Below are 22,538 nucleotides of genomic sequence, written 5' to 3' on the forward strand. Positions count from 1 at the left end.
CAGGCACCCCTTATTGGGTGTGTTTTTAAACTCCTTTAAACCTTTTCAAAGAAGCATGTCTAACCCCCTCAACAGAGCCTAACTCAGACTGAAAAGAGTCAAGCCCTAAACATGGTGTCATAAAACTGGTTATGATACAAGTCCAGATTCATTTAAATCTGTGCTTCCTATTCAAACTTCTTTAGGAAGTAGGTCACTTGATCCCTTAATTCTTTTTCATCGGGTCATTGCTCTCAACAACTATGGCTGTTCCCTCACCATCTACCTATGCTGAAAACTGAGAGCACTTTTAATTAGAAGGAAAATCAACAGAGAGATAGTATCTTATTTGTTCAGTGTGTTCGCTGACACAGAATCCAGTAACCTGGAAGGCTGTAATTTAGGAAGAAGATTCACTTTTTAATTTATGAACTGAATGCCTCACCTTGGACTTCTGGCTCCTACGAGATAACAGCTTACAAAAGGATTATGAAAAATGTGTGCCTCCATGCACACAGCAGCCAGTGTGTGATGCATTTAAGTCTAGTGTGATGGAAAATAAGCATGGGATAAGGAGTGGGAAGAGAGGGCTTCTAGCTTTGGCTCTGGATACTAACTACCTGCAATGACTTTGAAGAAAGGTCATGTGCTTTAGTTTCCACACGTACAGAATGGAGAATAATATCCGTTTTTGCTTATGGCAGAGGTTTGTCGTGAGCGCCACGGGAGATAACGTGAGCTATACAAGTAAAAGGTGCTGTTATTCACGTTTAATTATTTACCTGTTCGAAAGTCAAAGCTCTCAGGCTGGCTGAGACCATCTATGATGACCTGTAAGGTGTGAACTGTTGTTTGCAAACTTTCTGCAATTTTCTCTATGCCCTCCTTTTCAAGGAACGAATTTATTTTTTGCTCCATTTCAGGCTTTCCAATCTCATACAGCGTCCCTCTGACGAATGACAAAAACCTGCAGGGACAAAAAAAGCCCAACACTTATTAATAATATTACTTATTTTCCAAATATTACTTATTTTTCAAAGAGGTCACCCCTAAAATTCATTCATCTCAGATCCATGTACCATTAATCAACCAATCAATCAGTCTTGATTGATTATCTGTTATGTGTCCCGTGCTATGATGAATGATCTTGGAAAAAAAAAAAAAGAGGAGGCGATAAATTTAGGTTCTTGTGCTGTTTCCCAATGAAGCACCTGCTCAAAATCAGGATCAGAAACACTTTACAGTGTAATGTCCATTAGAGTTTAGTGTCATATATATTTTCTAAGTAAGGATACTTCAGTTTACCTCATGTTTCCTAAATTTGAGTTAGGAACACTTACTTGAATTTAAATTCGCTAACAGGCAAACAAGAACTGATGCTATCAAAATCCAGCAAAATATCCAATAAGAACTGCCAGCTTTTGACAGATGAATTATTCTTTTCATATGCCATATCACTGCTTTTTACTTTTGTGGCCCCAGGACGGCAGTGTTACCTGTGCAGGTATACTGTCAGCCTACGAATTCTCAAATCTCATAGCCAGTCAAGCTTCACACGGAATAGATTATATCAAGTATATTAAGTATTGAGTCCACAGAAAAAATATGGGAGGAGATATCAAAAAGAAAAAAATAGCTTTCTTACAAAATGGAAGGGGTAGAGGCAAGTAAGATCTCAATTACATCATCTTAAAATGAATATTATCTTCATATGCTGTATAAATTGTAGTTGCAATATTTACAAAATAAAAATACCTGCCTTTCTCAATTTCCCTTTGCTATGTTTAGCATTCCCTTATTTGCTGCCTCTCAATTACTCAGCTTCCGAGTTCAGTAATAATTAAGAAAAAAGCAAAGGGTTAAGGAATTACCCCCTTCAGTTTCATCTGAATATTGGGCCGTAGCTAACTTTCTTGACAGTTCTTGGCTGGGTATTTTTCAACATCATTAAGTTCCATTTCCTATGATTAATGGCACTTTAAAAATGTCAACACAGTAATCAGACAGATAGTGATACTAATGCCCTCAAATCCTTTCCTCTAAGGATGTCTCTGGAACACAAGAAGGGAAAAAGAAAACTGTTGGAGGCTTGTCTATAATCAGAATTGGGATGTATCCCATTTGGCAGGGTGCTGCATTATCGCAAAAGGAATGCTTGTCATTTCCAGTCTCGTTCTGCATTGTTGTGTTCAACCAGAAAAGCCTCGTCAGTGATCATGTGGTACTGATCATCTGGCACCTGGTGGAGAAAGCTCTCTCATCTCTCACTGAGGGCATCTCTTTGGGCCCAAATGTGCCATCTTTCTATATTCCCATGGCTATATTTTTGTTGAAAAACAGATAGATTCCCCAAAATCCAACTAATTCTCTAGAGAGTAGATCTTGGTGAATGGTCTAATGAAAGACCAAGGAATCGGTGCTTGGTCGCTGTCTAAGCTGGTGGCCAGTGAGACCTACACTGTAAGTGTGTGTGTCCATGGCTTCTCCAGCCCACCAGAGAGGTAGCCAGTATCTGCTGGTGCTGTTGGACAGGCAGTAGCACGTAAGGGCCCTGGTGACGGGGAACAGCTGCTGAAGCTGACTGACGGGACAGCTGACCTAAGACAACTTCTGCCCACAGCCAACTTTTGTGCACAACTTTCTAAATGATGCATATGCCCTGCTGAGCAGGCTTCCCCGGTATTTATTCTCTTGGCTTGATTGGTCTGTAACTAGTTATTTAGTAGAACATCTTTCAAATCCTCAAGATTCTGGCTTATAATCACCATTAAGATGCCAAAGCATATTCATGGGCTGTAAATCTATAACTTTGAATGGCATTTTATAATTAATAAAAGTAACTAAATGGCAGAAAATTTCCAAAGCACTGTACAAGTCTTGGCCTCAATAACAAAAGCACTGGCTTAGGAGGCTGCTTGGAGTCTTAAGGTTGAGTGTGTGTGTGTGTGTGTGTGTGTGTGTGTGCATTGTGTGTGTACATGCGCGTGCCCATGCGCGTGAGACTAAACTGCTTCCAAAGCCACTTCCATATAAAGAATTCTGTTTATAGTGGTTGCAGATGTAAGAAGAAAATTGGTCTGTTTAACCTGGGTGCATATTTCATATATCATTTTCATTATCACACCAGAAGCCCGAGGGCACTGGTAACTGAAATCAATAAAAAAGTACCAAATTGTGCTCCTGGCTAATGTTTCGTATTGATCAATCCTATTTTTAAATGACTATGGAACAAAGTCAAATGCTACTTTATTTTGACAACTTTCTTAAAGTTACAACAGGGTTGATGAAAAAGGAAAAATAGCAAACAAAAGGGGGACTGTAAAATGAGCTGGGAATATAGCATTCAGACTGATTGCTCCCCTCCTGGATTTCAAATACATTCAACTGTAAATGATAGGAAACAATGTTTTACAGTTGGTGATCATTCAATAAATATGTGTTCTTTAAATAGCCTAAGAAAAATTTATTCTACATATTCTGAATTTTCACCCTGGAGTTGAATGTGGTAAGTAACGTGTAATACAAAGTTTCATTTTAGAACTGGATAGGCTAAGTAATACTCAATTCAAAGTACTTTCTGCCTCAAAAATACCATATAAAAACACACTGCCTTTTACCAAGTTTGGAACACAGAAAGGAGGTGAACGTGTACTAACAAGTTAAGTGCTAGGAATTACTCAAGTGCTCGATCGATGTGCTCATTTAATCCTGACAATAATCCTAAAGGCTAGGTGTCCTATCACACAGAAAAGGAAAACTAAGGTTCAGGGAAGTTAAATAATTTGCCCAAGGCCACAGAGCCATTTTCACTGACTGGAGTTTCATGCCATACACATCAGCGTGTATCTGTTTACAACTGCAGTCGTGTCAAAATAAGGGATATATATATAAAACATAATACTTCTGGTAACATTTCACCAACATGATTTAATGGCAGATAAGTTTTACACATGAGACAGCTAATACTGATAAATCCCACACAGAAATTATTACATACATGCATTTATGTAGACAATTCTCTCAAACGTGAATGAGTTATTAAAGTCACAGTGTCATTTTCTCCACTGTCTCTGGAAGGCTTTTCAGTTTGCTAAGGACTGCCGTCAGAGCTGCTGTTTTTATTTAATATGAAATTTCATCCATCTTACTTAAGTAAGAAAGTAGCATAAATGCAACAAATAAGCACATCATGTTCTTTTAGCGCACATCTGCACAAAGTTAAAACACAGACCTTGCAGCAGAGATGATGCTTGTTTTTCAAGCAGAATGCTTATATAACCTAAAATCGCTGATATTTGCAACAGAAACTTGTTACATGCTCAAGGGTTTTCCTCTCACAGAGTTAATCTTTGCAAGATTTTCCCCCAAAGAATAAGAAATTCTTGAGACTCGTAAGACTTCAGATATATCCGTTCAGTTTGGGAGCCGGGGACTGGCGTTGTGGCATTAAAGCACCACGGCACTCCACGGAGCACAGGAGAACCATGGTGATGCAAGTCGGTCGCTTTAAAAACAACTTGCTCTTAGCAACAGGCTCCTGGCCTGTGTGTGGGCCCAACACACAGGCTTCGCAATTTCGCAAAGAGCCAGGCTGCAAGGGCTGAGGGCCTGAAGTCGTCTGTCCACTCTCAACATTTCCAAGAGACTTTAGTACTGGTTTATTTTTATCCATTCGTTTGACTCAGTTGCAATTTTATCAGTAAACAAAACATAAAATGCAAGAGCATGGTCATTTTGTAAGTGAGTAGGTACAGACAAAGCAGGCCGTGATTTGTAATTCAGGGAGATGTTCAGTGATTTAAAAGGAGAGCTTGTACTCTAGGAGAAAGCCCGACATTCTAACTATGATTGTAGAGTAAGTGGTGGGACACAAATGAAAGTTCAGAAATAATTTTTTATGCCAATACCACAGGTTCTATGTGTATTTTCAAATGTACTGCTCTTAATATTAAAGACCAACTATAAGTTCCACTGTGGCAGAAAAGAAAGACCCGGGACTCCTTTCACACTACCTACAGGAGCTGCATCTACACAGGTGGGCACACAGCAGTACACGCTTGGTTCAGCTTGGAGGGAGGGTGCCAGCTTTACCGCATCTGCTGTGTCAGCAGCCATGTCAAAGGGGCAGCAACGTGAGTTGCGCCTTAATCATCAATCGTCTAACCTCTGTGTTAAACTGAGACACTGAACTGGGCCAAAATCCTTAAAACTCTTTGCTGGTGCAATATCCATGAGTAATGGTAAATTCAAGTACAGTGCGTTTAGGGAGAGGCCCACAGAATCTACTGTATTGGAGAAGCTGGTAGGTAACTGAAGATAACCCTTCAGTGGCTTTTCTTAGCATGTGATCAACCAGAGAAACTTACCGCAAGCAATTTTTTCACAAGAACTTACAGCCAACTGGCTTCTGAGGCCTGCAGATAAACTTTTAAAAAATGTAACCCTTTCAAGAAAGGATACAGGAGGGGCGCCTGGGTGGCGCAGTCGGTTAAGCGTCCGACTTCAGCCAGGTCACGATCTCGCGGTCCGTGAGTTCGAGCCCCGCGTCGGGCTCTGGGCTGATGGCTCAGAGCCTGGAGCCTGTTTCTGATTCTGTGTCTCCCTCTCTCTCTGCCCCTCCCCTGTTCATGCTCTGTCTCTCTCTGTCCCAAAAATAAATAAACGTTGAAAAAAAAAATTTAAAATAAAAAAAAAGAAAGGATACAGGAATTGCTCTGAAAGCCCTTACGGACTTTTATCTAAGAGTAGAGTTTTAAATGGTATGGGGCTATCCAGGCGGCAGCACTGGCTTGGTATCAGTTGGCGTGTCTTTGGAGTACCTCTTGCATCTGAACAAATCCTGCATCTGAACACCCCCCTGCATCTATGAGTGGCAGAAATAAAAACAAAAAAACAAGAGCAATTGAAAAGGAGTTGTCATAGACTAAGAAGCAGTTTGTCTTCCAAAAGACTTGGTTTAGAAGCATCACACTATTACCTGCTTCTAACTTCTGAAGAACTTCAAATGTTTCCTTCTTTTTCAAAGATCTGGTATACATGCATAGAAACTGGACATGGCATGCACACTGCATTAACTGTCTGTAGAGAACATATCCTTAGAAAGCTGTTTTATTTTATTTTAGCAATTTAGTAGAGGGCATTAGCTTTATAAAAAAAATGCCAGTGTGCTTACACAGTTGCATCAAACAAAACATCTACGATCAGTGAAATAATAACCAATGCCACAAAGAATAAGTAGTATTGATTTTTATGTGGCTTTTCCTATTTCAGAACCACTTGCTAGGTTATGGTATATTGTGTGATGATAATATAATTAAAACTGTAATTTTAAAAATGTATATACATATACATCCAAATGGGTATGAGTAGATAAAAATGGGAAGGCATCACGCACTGAAATGATGTAATCACATCATTTTTAAAATCTGTTTTAGGAGCTGCCTTAGAAATAAACTTATAAGTGACAAAGGGAAATTAGTTTTTTTACATTTTTTAAAACAACAACACCTCCTCTCCAATAAAAAGAACCAGAGAAAACCCCAACAATCCTATATTACTCAGCTTGATCATCCTCTTTCCATGGAGTCTGGTTGCTTTAAACACACACACACACACACACACACACACACACACACACACAGAGCTCTTCAAAGGAACGTGACAAAATGCTAAAGCATTTTGAAGCATCTGAAAAATAATTTAGAGAAGCATATTCAGCTTTTTTCACTAAGTATTTATTTACTGTGGAAGAAGACTATGAAAGACGGTGACAGAGCCTCTGCCTCGAATGAGCTTACTAAGTCTAATTTTAAGCAAAGACAATATGTCAGAATAAATAATCTTCCACTTCCACCTGGTCTTCTAGAAGCAGGAAGTAGGATTTTACCTGCAGATAAACACACTTTGAAAGTGCTCAATAAAGATGATTTCATTGAACTCTCTCAAAAATTTATTGTGGATATAAATTTGCAGACAAGAGAATCAAAACTCTGATAGATTAAGTGATGTGCCCCAAGTCACACATTGGAGACCGCAAGGATGTAGGTAAGGAAAAAGCTCTCATACATCACCTCTTCATTAACACTCCTTAACCCTTTACTTTGGGGAATATTCAATGCAGACAGAAGATTTAGATCACGGCTAAACTTCAGCACCCAAGGCCCACTGCCTGGGAACAATTTATTATTATTTTTTTTTCAAACCAAATTCAAAAGGAAAAAGTTTGGCTCTTTTTGAGTTACTCAGTAAAAGTTGGACAAAATTAAGTTAGTGGTTTCAAAGGCTGTACACTCTCTACAGCTCAAAAACACTGTGTTTAGAATTCATATAATTTAATTTACTGGCTGTAAAGCCATAATGTGGATTAGTGCCTGTGAATATTTGAAAGAAGAGAGCAAATAAAAAAAGTAGTCCTCAAAAACATACAGCCTAGTGATGGCAGAGCTGAAATTAAATAGCTCCGGCACTACTAGGGGATAAAGCTCAGGTATTAGGGTAAGGCCTTTCCTCCTTGAGAAAACAGCCTTTTTACTATGAATTTGGTACTGCCAAAGAATCCTCCTTTCAAGGAATTTGAAAATGCTAAACATCTGTCATTTCCATAAAACCCCTAGCTGTCCTCTGAATGGGCAGAGCCATTTTTATTCCATTTAGAGAGTGTGCAATTGAGGTGAAAGTAATTTGCTTCTGGGCCCACAGAGAGTTAGAAGACAGGCTAAAGTTAAAATCCATAGTGAGACTGGGGACAGGAAAGGGAGGAGGGAGACAGCGGGAGACTAGATCGATACCCTACTGAATTTCAGGCTCCAGACTGAGTGATCTAAGCCTGAAGAAGAGGAGAGAAGGAGAGGGCCGATACTTTGGAGATGAGAGAGACTGAAGCAAACGCAATGTTGTGGCTGGCTGGCAAGTACCTGCCACTCCTCCTCCACTGGGTGCTAACAGGCTGATCCAACAACGCAGCACAGAAACCACAGCATTTTCTTTAGTCCCAAGACCCAGCGTTAATGTTAATTAGCAATGTTAAATGACCCAAATTATCGCCAGATCACATGGTAGAACAATTTCTTCCTGGGAGACCAATGTTTATAAACCACATCCCCCTTTTCTTTTATAAAAGGCTCAGCTTGACAGCCCCTCCTCAATCACAACAAAAATAATAGCAATAAGGGGCAACTGGCTGGCTCAGCTGTAAGAGCATGTGCCTCTCGATCTTGGGGTCATGGGTTCGAGCCCCACGTTGGGTTGTAGGGATTACCTAAATAAATAAATACATAAACTTAGAGAAAACAGCAATAATAATTACAGCAACAACAATAGCTTCCTCTACCCCAGGGGCTAAGAATTCTAGATATAGTAACTCATGTAATCCCATGAGACAGGTACTATGCTTTTCCTCACTGAACAGACAAGGACACTGAGGTATGGGGAGATTCAATCACTTTCCCAGATCAAACAGGCATGGTGTGAACCCAGGTAGTCTGGTACTGTACCGCTTCCAGACAGAGCTAGGGGACAGTCAGGTACTGTCTCAGATTCCTCAAGTTCCCAGTTCCCTCCACCAGCCTTGCCTGAAACTTGGAGGCAGGGTGTGTCAGGACAGCGAGCAGGGCATGAGACATGACAGTCCCTTCCTAAGAGCCCACAGCCTGGTCATCTGGTTGTCAAATGGGCAGATGCTCTTTGACCGGCTCTTTTGTGAAGGCCCTTTGAAAAATGTGATAAATGTTACTTCCTGGGAATTATGATCTGATGTTTGGGGGTTTTAACTACCAAAAAGAAGAAAAAAGAAAAGAAAACCTAAAATCACTTTTATAACCTGCCCACTTACCTTAATAGTTTAGGCTTGGCCACCCTCTTATGATGCTGTGTATCTCTCTGAAGAGGCAGTCACAGCTCCACAGGAACTAACGTAGGGTAACCGGCTGGGTAACACACATGCTAACACATCACTTGTCACAAGTCAGCAACGATTCTGTCTTAATTTTCACATCCCAAAGCTGCCAACTCTTGTGAGGCAAGTCCAGAAAAATGCACCTTTCAAATGTGCAAATAATTTCTTACATCTGTTTACCTAATCTTCACTTTTTTTTTTTTCCACAGCATTTATTTGTTGTTGGGTTTCTTTTCAGGCAAGTTTCCCCACAAAGAGACATGTTTTTATCATTGCAGAAGTGAGCTGGCATGCGAACGCAGAAGCAAGCTGCGGTGAAGTTTAGATGTGAGGAGGTGTGTGAGCGTGTGAGCTCAGGAAAGTTACAAATCACCTCAAGTCCTGCGCCTTCTGGGTTGCTCACAGTCAAAGCTAAGTATGTCACATCTGTAAACCTCACTGCTCTAATGCTGCTGTTTGTTGTTCTGTTTCATTTTAAAATAACAATCTAAACTCCCTGCACTACAGCTGCTCGTTAGCCAAAAACTTAGCTCTTGCTGGGCAGAGAGCTAAGTTTGGGAAGAATGTGATGAAGCCTCTGAAAATCATTCCAAAAGAGCAGTTCTGAGATGCTAAATCCTTGAATAGGAATGGGAAAGAAACCGAGTCTAAGATGTGCTCACTCGTTAAAGGTCTTCAGTATGGGCCACTTGTCACTGTCTGGGTTGACTTACTGTAGCTCCGTGCCAGGGACAACGAAGGACCTCTACGGGGCCTCCCCAAACCCTAGTCCCCAACTGCTTTTGGGCCAGAAACACTCGTTGGGATCCATGTATCCATCTACCTCATCACAGAATCCTGTGTATCTGTTGGCTTAATTCTACTTTTGTTTTTACCCCCTAGCTTTATTAAGACATAATTGACATAAAACACTATACAAGTTTAAGGTATACAACCAGTTGACTTGACACTTACATAACTGCAAAATGATTACCATCGTGGCAACTCCATCAGGTCACATAATCACCATTTCTTTCTTTCTTTTTTTTTCTTACTTAGGTATTTACTTCTTTTTTAGAGAGAGAGAGTGTGTGCAAGCAGGGGACGGGCAGAGGGAGAGAGAGACAATCTTAAGCAGGCTCCATGGTTAACACAGAGCCCAATGTAGGGCTCGATTCCACAACCCTGGGATCATGACCTGAGCCGAAATCAAGAGCTGGACAACTCAACCAACTGAGCCACCCAGGAGCCCCTTACCATTTCTTTTTTTGTGGCGAGAACATTTGAGATCTACTCACTTACCAACTTTCAAGTACATAATACAGTACTGTTAGGTATAATCACCGTGCTGTATATTAGATCTTCAGGACCTATTCATAACTGAAAGTCTGTACCCTTTTACCAACTGTTGGTCTTAAAAACCTGATACAGGTTTTTAGTAAATTAAGAATACACATCACTGGGCTTTTGTATAGAAGATATCCTCGCCCTCCCCAAGTAAATATTTTGTCAAGTTACATGATCACTCTTGTCCCTGACCTGGATTTTAAATGGATAGTCGTCTACTCTCTGAAAACATACTTTCAGCATTGATTGTAAGGGCCAGAAATAGGTGCTTCGGCAGTAATAAAGGAAATGATAGTGCTAGTACGGCACAGTACAGCCACTGACACAAATCATTCCTTGATACACATTTGCCTAGTCCATCAGAATGGTGCTGCGTGTGTGTTCCTGCTATGCAGGCTACTAACCACCTCCAGAAACTACTCTTTTAAAATGTCTCCCTAATGGCCAAAATGGAAATGACAATTAAATACCAGCCAATACTTTATCGACATGAGTGCCACGTGACAGTCTTGACATTAAATTTCCTGGAATTTTTTTCAAGCTAAATTCAGAACATCACAACTTTCAAGGTTAACTATCTGCAGTGAATCAAATTCTCAATGCAGGACATTCTTTGGGACAGTGCCAGGTCTCACGGTGACATGTACAAATCAGCATAATGCGCAGCACAAAGCTCTACCTCCTAATACCTTATTCAAGAAAAAGGAGAAATCAGATACTTGTCTTTGGCTCTCTTGACCAACCAAAATGGTAAGGCAAAAAAGAAGAGGCATGGGGTTGTGGCAACCCCTAAATAGGTTGTTTCTGGACTTCATTCTACTTATGGTACAGCAGCAATTTTCCTCATGACCCATATCACCAACACAACGAAATCACTCACACATGAGGACAGTGTGACAATTTCTGGTTGATGACAGAAAATGGTAAGTAATCTTCTTTCACAGTCTGTCTTCTTTTCTAGTCTGTAAAATCTAGGAAGGCTCTGGGGACACAATGCTCTGTGAAGGCATGGGATTCAACTTGGGGAGGTCTGAAAACGCCTTCAATCCATAAGGGACTCTGAAATGTCACTCAACTTGTGGGATAGGCAATCGCAGAAAGGATGCTCTAGATGTTCTATCAATAATTTGGCTTACGCAACTGCATTGACCTCAGCCACTTTAGATGAGAGAAAAAATACCTGGAGTGAAATAAAGCTAGACATTTCATTCGTTTCATTTTTAGCCAAAATAGGATAAAACTTACAAATAACCGTAACACAGGGCAATAATTAGTAAGTGGCCTTTGTGAAGTACAGAAGTTGTATACAGGAGAAAGAGCTCATTTCCAGAGAGGAGTATCTTTCTAAGATTTCATACAGGAGGTGACATTTGGGCTAGGTCTTTAAGAATTTCAACCAGTAGAATGTGGAAAAGAGATGTTTAAAGCGTTGGAGACAAGAAAATATAGCTCAGGTCAGGTTTGGGGAATAGCTAATAGTTCAATACAAATAATAAACATTCATTGAGTATCTCCCTCATTATCAGGCACTTTAGAAACATCATCTTGTTGACTTCAGAGCAATCTTAGGAGGTTGGTGTATTATTATTCCCACTTTTTAAGGTACACAGAGTCTCAGATAGGTGAAGCAATCTGCCTAAACTAACAGAACTCAGCTTACAGAACCAAGATATGAACCAGATCTATGACACTTCAAACCCTAAGCTTTTAACTAGCTCCAAATCCTGATCTCTTAACTGGGTTACAATTAAAAAGCTGGTTTGGAACCTGATTTAAGTGGAACCATATATTTAAATATAATCATACATACATCCATAACGATCATTCAGATTAAGGATATCATATCCTTAAAGATGTGTTTAGCACAGAAAAGTACCAAGATGTGTATATGTGTTTCCTAAGGAAAGGAAAAAGAAATGAGTAGCTGGAATATGCTGGATTTGACTGTTATTCTCTATCATCACATGGCTGAAATTAGACTCTGCCTTTCCTCTGGAGAAAACATTACCTCCTCCATTAAAGGAAACTTGGCCTATTTATTTTATTAAGGGATCTGTAGGAAATGAATTCTTCACATAGAGTCTGCAGGATTTTATGCTGCTCTGCTGCAGATATATTTCCTGAATATTGCATTAAAAGAATTCCCTTCCGTTATGTTTTTCAGAATGAGGGCATGTGCATTTCAAAAGAAGCAACTTGATAGTGACCGAATTTGGTATCTTCTCATGTTAGGAGAGGAACAGGGTGTAGAGCAGGAATAGCATATTCATCCCAGAAATGTACCCACCTCTACTAGAAGATATTTTTAAGCAGCAGAGAGAGAATAAGGAATAATGCAAGGCTTTTGGGAAATGTCAATGAAAAAAGCACAGAGAATCCCTATTACAGATTTAAGTGGAACAGGGGATTAAGAAACCTACTATTGCTACAGATCGATCTTCCTTCAGTAATCCTTTGAAGCCATTCTGTTCTAAATCTCTTTTACTTGTTTCAGGGCCTTTTTCACATTTACTCCATTAAATCCTACTTCACTGAAGATTCAAAAATACCTTTGAATCCCCTTCCTTAGATATCTTCATATCTTTACTCATCCTAATCCATACTTCCCTAAGCTACTGCTCCATCTGGTGATTCTGTTCCTCTCCCCACCCTCACTCCTCACAGGCTGCTAAGGACTCTTGACCTCTCCACCTTGTATAGTTGTCTCATCTCTAAAGGTAGGGGTTAGGGATGGGGAGTGAGCTAAATGAATAAGGCATTTTAGCTTTATAAAATTTTATGACTGACTCTGGTATCTTACATGTCTCTACTACTTACTCTTCTTGTTTTGGCCACAGATGTATTATCGCTGCAGTCTCTTCACTCTATGCTCCCTAAAAGCTAAAAGCAGCAACCACCTTTTATCTTACCTCTTCCTGGACTTCCATCACATGGCTCCTTCTTTTCACTGCCAAACTTCTCAGAAGAATTACCTGCTTCTAATTCTTACTGCTTGCTTTTCCCCAGTCTCTTACACACTGGCTTCTTTCCCTGACACTCTACTAAAGTTAATTTCCCATCTAATGACCCCCTGACTGTTACATCCTTAAACCACTTACCCATTCTGCCATATGTGACACCATCAACTTACTGACCTTCTTTCATGATGTTTGTTTTCATATTCTATCTTCTCTGATTTCTCTCCCTCCTCTGGCCCTCTAAATGTAGATATTCTTCAAGTGTTTGACCTTAGCCACCTTCTCCTCTTGTTCTACATGCTTCCTGGGATGAGTGCCTCCACTCACATGACTCCTTATCTCTTGCTTCTACACTGATAATTCCAATCCCATGTGTCATCATGTCTAGTCCAGGCCCTTTTCCTAAACTCTAGCTCTATCTTTCCTTTTGCTTGCAAGAGAGGTTCTCATGAATATTTTAGCAACTCAAACTCAACGTATCTAAAGGTGAAATTTGTATCCTCCTTTCTCCCTCTCTTTATATCTCTTACCTCCCATCCGCCCTCACCAGCCCCGCACAAAAACAACAAATACAAAGGCTTGGTCCTCCTCTCTTGTTGCATAATGAATGTTAATGGCACTACTTCTTTCCACTAACCGAGGCTCGTATTCACAGAATTATTCATTCATTAAACATATACCTTCTGAGTGCCTGCTGTATTCCAGGGTACTGTTCTGCAATCTTGGAATACATTCAAAGATTCCTGCTCTCAGGGAGACTGATCGTATACAACCAGCATAATACATAAGCTGTAAAGTATGATAAAGGTGATAAGTGCTGTAGGAAAAAGAGAAAGAACAGAGTAACGGGGCTCAGAATTACCAGGCTTAAGGGTAAGGGCTTCCAGATTTAAGTAGGGTAGTCAGGGTCAGTCTTGTTGATAAGGTGGCATGTGAGCAAAGTCTTGGTGAGGTAAAGGAGGTAAAGTAGTTAGCTGTGCAGATATCTGGAGGAAAAGTGTTCCAGGAAGAGGGTCGACCAGTGTAAAGGTCCTAATGTGGGAGCAGGCTTGGCATGTTCAAGGAATAGCAAGGAGGCAGCATGGCTAGAGTAGAACGGGCAAGGGAGGGAAAAATAGGAAACTGGTCAAAAAGGCATTGGAAGGCATAGGGACTTGGCCTTAATTCTGAGTGAAACTGAGAGCAGGGTTTTATGCTGAAGAGTGACACACTCTGATTTACATGTTAAAAGAATCTAGTTGTCTGTCGTGCTTAGACTATCCAGATGCTCAGTGGTAGAAGCAGAGAAACCTGTTAGACTAAATGCAGTAATCCAGGTGGAGATGATGGTGACTGAGACAAAGATGACAGCACAAGAGTTGATGAAAAATGGTCAGACCTTGGGTATATTTTAAAAGGACAACCAATGGGGAGCCTGGATGGCTCCGTTGGTTAAGCGTCCAAGTCTTGATCTCAGCTCAGGTCTTGAACTCAGGGTCACAAGTTCAAGCCCCGCGTTGGGCTCCACACTGGGCGTGGAGTCTGCTCAAAAAAATAAATAAAAAAAATTTAAAAATAATAAAAGGACAGCCAATACTGTTGTCTGACAGACTGGATGAAGGGTATAAAAGACAGTAACTGGATATGAATGGCAAAAATAACATGAACACCAGAGACACTGGAGGAGGAAGTGGAAACTGTTAATGGAGGGAACGAGGAAAAGAGCAGTTGAAGAACTAACCAAACTTTGGTCACCCCTGTGGTTGTTTCTTCCTTTCTCATGGCTTTAAGGACCTGCATAAATACATGGGTCTTAAATTAATATCCTCAGCCCAGCCCGCTCTTCCAAACTCCAGATTCGTGCATCCAACTCCCTGCTTAATGCCTCAAACCGGACATGCTTTAAACCCAGTTCCTGGTCTTTCCCCCAAACCTGGCTCCAACCATGGTCTTCCTCATCTCAGATAGAGCAGTTCATCCTCTCAGTTTCTCAATCCAAATGGCCTCAAGTCATCTTGCCCTTACAAGACAATCCCCTTGGGCAATGACCTCTCAGTCCGGTGAACACCTTTGTGCTTCACAAAGGGCACTGACTGCTGACCTCTGTTATGATTAGTTGTGAGTAAGTTTTATTCTACTTTGGTAGGTTCCCTGAAAGCATGAAGTGCCTCCATTCATTTTCATATTCTTCAGGCCCTACCACAATGCTCTGTACATTCCAAACAAATAAAATTCATCAATACAATTCATAGAGTAAAAAACCAAAACCACAAAGAATCTGAAAAAAGTATTGGAAATACTGTATTGATCTTAGAGATCAGTTATATTAAGAGAATACCAATTAGCATAAAAGCAAAAAGAAGCTAAACATCCATATTTCAAAACAAAATAGCATTGTAAGGAGATAAAAAAGGTAAACAAACTAGAAAACACACAACAAATCACATCAATATTTAACAGAGAATCCCTACATGTAAATAAAACTGGTAAAATAAAACTTTTAAAAAGTAATATAAATAATAAAAATAGCTTAAAAATAGACTTTTTTAAAGAACCACTAAATGACTAAGTTAGGTTAAAAAGTATCACGATTTCTAAATATTATGTGAGAAAGAATACCATAAATACAGAAGTAAAAAGACTTAACAGCTTCATATCTTGGTGTATTTCTGGGAGTGACATTATGGTAGGGGGATATGAAAGCCAATTATTACATTCCTACTGGTTTTCTGATGTAACTAAAAATGAACTTTACTGCAGTCGAACTTACTTTTACAGAACAGAGGTCAAACCAATGATGACCTACCCATAAGCTTTATGAGCTTTCCTTCCCTGGGAAGATCCTTGTGTAACACTATATGAAAGTATGAGCTACGTATGTTCAGTGACGTCTATACTAAGTATGCTTGAAAGCCAGAAATGACTATCATCGTTCCAAGGTGGATAATGGGGATGGTAAGCTTAATCAGATAAATTACTAGTTCTGCTGCCAGATTTTAAAGGTCCAGAGTTGAACTTCATGTAGAAAACAACTTCCCATGAAATAGTCTACAAGTATCCTCCTTCTGAGAGACAAGGTTACTCCCAAAGGAAGCATAGAGACAGGTAGGGCTGGTAGGGCTTTTATGCTCCACATGCAGACAGTGGCCCATGTGAAAACTGGCAGAAAAGTCCTGCTTAAAAGGAGAAATTCAAGATTTCTCCAGCTTCAACACTGCTGGTGGCATTACAAATTGGTATGTTACTTGGCAACGTATATCAAGAGCCACATAAACTCTCAAACCCTTTGGCAGAGTAATTCCACTTCTAGGAATCCATCCATCATGAGGAACCACTGCTATTACCAAATTATACTTCAATCATGTGATGGAATATTACCCAGCTTTTTAAAAAGAGAGATAGGCAGAAATAAAATAAAAAATTGTGCTTATGTTAGAAGGCAAGCTGAAAAATTTATAAACTATATTAGAACTATATTAGGAAAACGAACAAAAATATACATTATTAAAAAGACACTGAGCTGCATATAACAAAATGCTGACTTAGTACCCATGAAGATGTCAGCTGTTGCAAGAAGTGTATACAATCATGTGCAGTACACGTGCATCTTCTCAAACAGCAAACACTTAAAACACAATTATAATAATATGAGACCACACTTTCTTTTAATATCAAAAAAATGAGAACCATGTTCTAAGACTGAGAACAGGACAAGGAAGTTCACTCTCACCACTCCTATTCAACACAGTCCTAAAGGTCCCAGCCATTGCAATGGGCAAGAAAAGGAAAAAGCATTAAGATTAAAAAAAGAGGAAGTAAAGCTTCCATCTATTTGCTAGTAACATAATTGTTTATGTAGGAAAACTTAAAGAACCTACAAACACCTACTAGAACTAGTATGTGAACTTATTAGCAAGGCTGCAGGATACATAGTTGCTATGAAAAATTAATTGTATTTTTACATATTAGCAAAAATTAGCAACAAATTCAAAAAATTCCATTTATAAGTTGGAAAACATAAAATACATGCAAGATAAGACCTGTACAGTGGAAATTTTAAAACACTGCTGCGAGAAATGAAAGACCAAAATAAGTGAAAAGATGTGATAAATTCATGGTGAAAAGACTCAGTATTATGAAGACATCAACTATTCCTAAATTCACCTACAGACTCCATGTAATCCCAATCATAACTCAATCATTTCTAATGAAACTTGATAAGCTCACTATAAAATGTACCGGAAAATACAAATCATCTATGATATTCAGAGTAGTATTTAAAAAAAATTAGATAGAGGACTAACACTCTCGGACTTCAAAACTTAGCATACAGCTATAGAGACCAAGATAGTGTGGTACTGACCAACAGATCAATGAAACAAGAAGAGAGCCAGAAAGAGACCCACACTTACACAGTCACTTGGTTTGCAACAAAGCCACCAAAGCAACGGGTAAAAAACAAAGTTGTGTTGTTGTTTTTCAAACTTGGTGCCAAAAAAACTGAATGTTCGTAATGGACAAAAGAAAATGAACCTTGATCCTTACTTCAAATCATACATGAATTGTTATTTCAGATGCATCACAGACCTAAAAGCTTTTGGAAGAAAACACTGAAAAATGTTTTGAGGTAGCAAAAGTTTCTCAGACGGGACACAGAAAGCAATAACTATAAAAGGAAAATATCAATATATTAGACATCATCGAAATTTAAAACTTCTGCTCATCAACAGACACCAATAAGAAAATAAAGAGGTAAACGACAACCCAGGACAAAACATATATTCACAAAAGACTAATACCCAGAATACATTTAAAAAATTCCCACAACCCGATAATAAAAAGGTAAACAACTCAATTAGAAAATGGTTAAATGATATGAACAGTTTCCAAAAGAAGGTACGTCAATGGCTAATAAGCCCACCAGAAAGTGCTCAATGTCATCAGAGAAATGCAAATCAAAACCACAAAGAGATTCTACCACACACATAAGAGAATGGCTAAAATGAAAAAGACTAACATCAAATGATGATAACGGTGCACAGTAACCAGAACTCTTATATATTGTTAATGGGAGTGCAAAATGGCATTGGCTACAAGTTTCTAAGAATACTAAAACATTCACCTACCTTATGGAGCCAGAAAATCCTCTCCTAAGTATTTTTCCAAGAAAAATGGAAGCAAATGTCAAGAACAAAAACTGTATAAGAATATTCATAGCAGCTTTACTCATAATAGCCCAAAATTGGAAATAGTAAAGGTATTTCAATAAGGAGAATAAACTGTGGTACATTCATACGATGAAATATTAGCAATAAAGAGAAACAGGCCACTCAAACTTGTTACAACATGGATAAAAATCTCTAAACTTCAGGCTGAAAGAAGGCTTACACAAGAGTACAATTGTATGGCACCATTTATAAGAAGTTCTAGAAGAGGCAAAGTAACCTTTGGCAGAAAAAGTCAGAACATGCAGTTAGCTCCAGGAGGCTAGGACAGGGATTGTCCAGGATGGGGAAAGGTTTTAGGATGATGGCAAGGTTTTGTTTGTTTGTTTGTTTGTTTGTTTTATCTCAAGAGGAGTTTGGGTTATACACATATAAGTATTTGCCAAAACTCAGCTAATATACACTTAAAGTTTAATCGTAGGTGAATTTTACCTCAAAGGAAAAAATGTTGTTAATAATCAGAATTCTGGTTAATGATATGCATACTGAAGTATTGAAAGTATACTGATGTCTGCAATTTTCTTTGAAAATACATAAAATAAGAAGGACTGAGGAACAAATAGATGGACAGGTAAGTGGAAAAACAGGCATAATAAAATGTTAATGATAAAATCTAGGTGTGGGTATACAGGAATTCACTGTAAACTTTGTTTTTTCAATTTTATGCTTAAGTTTTTCCATAACAAAATGCTGGGGGAAAAACAGGTACCACTGTTTTGATGTTGACAGAATATTATTTTTCACTTCTTTTTTCCCCTATTTTCTAAGTTCTCTATCATGTGCTATATAATCTATAATTTCAAACATCTTTTAAAAAAGAAAACAATTTCCATTTACTAAAATAATCAAATATAAATTTTCTCAAAACAAGTTAAAAATCTCACTTCAGATTCAATGAATGTTAAAATACTCACTATCTTAAAACCTACTGTTATTTAACTCACTAAAAGCCTTAAACTATTTAGTGATGTAGCGAGACAGTTTCTGCACTAATTAAAAATTTTTAAACTAATTCAATGTGGTGCTAATTTTTTTTTCTTTTAATGCCTAGCATTAAATCTTTCCATGTACTCAAAAATCTCCGCCATATCATTCTGTGGAATGTATGCTCATTAAAAGTACATCATTTCTTAGACTTTGTAATAACCTAGCTGGGCAATACTTATTAGAAATCTGAGAGTTGGCTGTTTACTTCCAAAAGGGCTTTATCTTTAGATAAGCACAAGCTTTAAGCCAGGTGCTAGTCATTTGTGTCTTGTTAATTTCCAAAACAAACAGAGGAGAGTGCCATGCAATTTCCATTACACACACTTCACCATTAGTACCAGGGTTTATTAGCTTGACACTGCTCCAGGAATAATGGTTTCATTCCTCACTGAAATAAAATAATGTGTCACATAACTCAGCAATGCGGAACTTCTGAAAAATGTTGTCATGTTAAATATGGCCATATTTTTTAAGTCTCCATTATGTCAAAACAAAGGCCGTTTGCTGTAGAGAACTCACTCTGGGCACGGAGAATTCTCACATGGACCTCAGACTTACCTCATCGCTATGTCATACGATTCCGGGTGAATACAAGTTTGGTCCAAAGGATTTGGCTTCAGTACAACATTTACTGCAGTTTTGCTCTTCTTCTTGCCTTGCTTCTCATTTGTGACCTCAACACCTGCTGAAGATGTCACAGCAACTCCCTGAATTTGGCCCGCAGATTCGGTTTGCTGACTACTATCACCATTGAAAGAGGCGAGGAATAGGAGGGAAGGGAAAATTGGGAAGAAAAGAAAAGTCTTTAAAATGTGCTTATTTTTCTGCCAAACAAATACACACAAATAGCACCCACATTCTGACCATTCCCTTCATAGAAATTATCACATATTTGCTTAAACATTGTTAACAGAGTTTCCTGTTACTTAAAGCCAAAAATATTCTTTACTGATTTAGCCTGTAAAAGTGGCATTCTAGGGGAGAACAGAGAAAAACGCAGAGAAATAAATAAAAAGGAAAGGGAGAAGGAGAAAGAGAAAACAATTTCCCAGAACTGAAGAAAAATACAAGTTCCCAAATTAAAAGAGCCTACTGAGTACAAAATAGGATGAATGGGAAAAGACTCAGATTTGACATACTGTGGGGCAACTTTAGAATAGGACTTAAGAATCAAGAAAGAAAAATAAAACAGAATACTTCCCAAGGAACTAGAATCAGACTGGCATCAGATTACTCCCTGATAAACAGCAGATGCTAGAATGCAGTGAACTGGTATCTTAAAAGTTCTGAGAGAAAATGATTTTGAATCGAGAATCATATACTTCGCCAAACTAGCATTCAGATAGGAGGGCAAATTACAATTGTTTTCAGACATGTAAGGATTGAAGTAGAACCCATATAATATATATACTCTCTCTGAAAAGAATTTAAGAATACATTCCAGCAAAAACAACAAATTCAAGAAGAGTGATCGTGTGGGCTACAAGAAACAGTGATGAGCACAGAAACTATAAAATCTTGCTACGTTAAAAAACTGCTCATGAATAATGTAAAAAATATATGTATAGGGGCACCTGGGAGGCTTAGTCAGTTAAGCATCTGCTTCTTGATTTGGGCTCAGATCATGATCTCGTGGTTTGTGAGTCTGAGCCCCATGTTGGGCTCTGCGCTGACAGCATGGAGCCTGCTTGGGATTCTCTGTCTCCCTCTCTTACTGCCCATCTCCTGCTCACCCACTCTCTCTCCCTCCCTCAAAATAAATAAATATAAATATAAATATATAAATATATTTATTTATAAATATATAATATATGTATTTAAATATATGTGTGTGTGTATATATATATATATATATATATATATATATATATATATACACATAGGATAGTCTGAAACTAAAATCCCAAGTCATCTCATCATGGGACATACAGCTGAAGGAAAGAGGCTGGGAAGAGTCCTAAGGTGCTAGTCTTTTCCAGGAGGAGGACAGAGACACCTATTAACTGCAGAGGCCAGTCCAAATCACACTTAAGGATAATCACCAGAGAAACACAAACAACTTGAAATCACTAAGGGGAGATAAAAACGAGGTGGAAAAATAAGGAAAACTTGTTAGCTGAGAAATCCAACAAACAGCATGAGAGAAAATCAGAAAGCATGATGAAGAGAAAATATATGATAGATGAAGTCCAAAATATCAATAAATGTAGTAAATGTGAATGTATTAATATAAAATTGAATAAACCCACGAAATCTATTGATCTACCAGAGTTGTAACAAAAATTAAATGTCATAGAAAGTTTGAAAATAAAAAAATACCAAGCATACTAAAAAGGCAAGTGTAGCAACATAGCTAGCAAACAAAATAGATTTCAACGCACAAAACACTCAATGAGATAGCAACAGTCCATTTCGAACAAAGGTATGAGTCATCAAGAAGATGTAACAGTCATGAAACTTCAAGTACTTCATTATCAGTTGAAAAAATATAAGGCTTTAAAAATAACTCAAATGTTCATCAATAGGATACTGATTAGATTAAGCTATGGTTTCCCCCACAAACTAAATACTATGCAGACACCATAAATAATGATCTATATCTATATGTAATATGTGGAAAGAAAACCAAGATGTATTACTGAAACAAATAAAGCAAGTTGCAAATAGTTGTGTAGCACAATCCTTTTTTTTTTTTTTTTTTTTCCTAAAGAGCATGCAAACAGGGGAGAGGGGCACAGGGAGGGAGAGAGCAAGAGAGGGAGAGGGAGAGTGAAAGTGAGAGAGAAAGAGAGAATCTTAAGTAGGCTCCACGCTCAGAGCAGCACCCACAACCCTGGGATCATGACCTGAGCTAAAATCAAGAGTTGGATGCTCAACCCAGTGAGCCACCCAGATGCCTCTGAATTTTTAAATAATAAACATACAAGTTGATATAAGTATAAATTTACTTTCAGGAAGCAATATATAAGAAACTATTTGAAGTCAGAAGCTGAGGTACTCTTTCCTTTTCATTTATTTTTTATACTGTTCTAACTAAGTGTTCAAAAAACATATAAACTAAGAAACATGGGATTATTTTATCCTCAGTTGTTTTTCATTTCTGGCTTCTGGGTTTTGTGGTCTACTTAGAAAAGGCCTTCTGCCACTCCAATCCTCTGCAAAATTTACCCATGTTGTCTCCTGGTACTTTTG

The 22,538-nt window shown here is 38.5% G+C and overlaps 1 protein-coding gene across 15 annotated transcripts in view; it reads right to left on the reverse strand.

Annotated features, from left to right (window-relative positions):
- SRBD1 (S1 RNA binding domain 1) overlaps positions 1-22,538 on the reverse strand; it is a 226,676-nt gene that overhangs the window by 32,414 nt on the left and 171,724 nt on the right. For 13 of the 15 annotated variants that reach the window (XM_045055095.1, XM_045055090.1, XM_045055089.1 and 10 more), the window contains 2 exons: positions 19,905-20,087; positions 762-946 (listed from right to left, as the gene is read on the reverse strand). In XM_045055095.1, coding sequence (XP_044911030.1) covers positions 762-946; positions 19,905-20,087 — 368 coding nt within the window. The remainder of the gene's footprint in view (positions 1-761; positions 947-19,904; positions 20,088-22,538) is intronic. The other 2 variants (XM_045055088.1, XM_045055094.1) reach the window with 1 other exon arrangement.

This window comes from Felis catus, chromosome A3, assembly GCF_018350175.1.
Source record: "Felis catus isolate Fca126 chromosome A3, F.catus_Fca126_mat1.0, whole genome shotgun sequence".
NCBI classification, from domain to species: Eukaryota; Metazoa; Chordata; class Mammalia; order Carnivora; family Felidae; genus Felis; species Felis catus.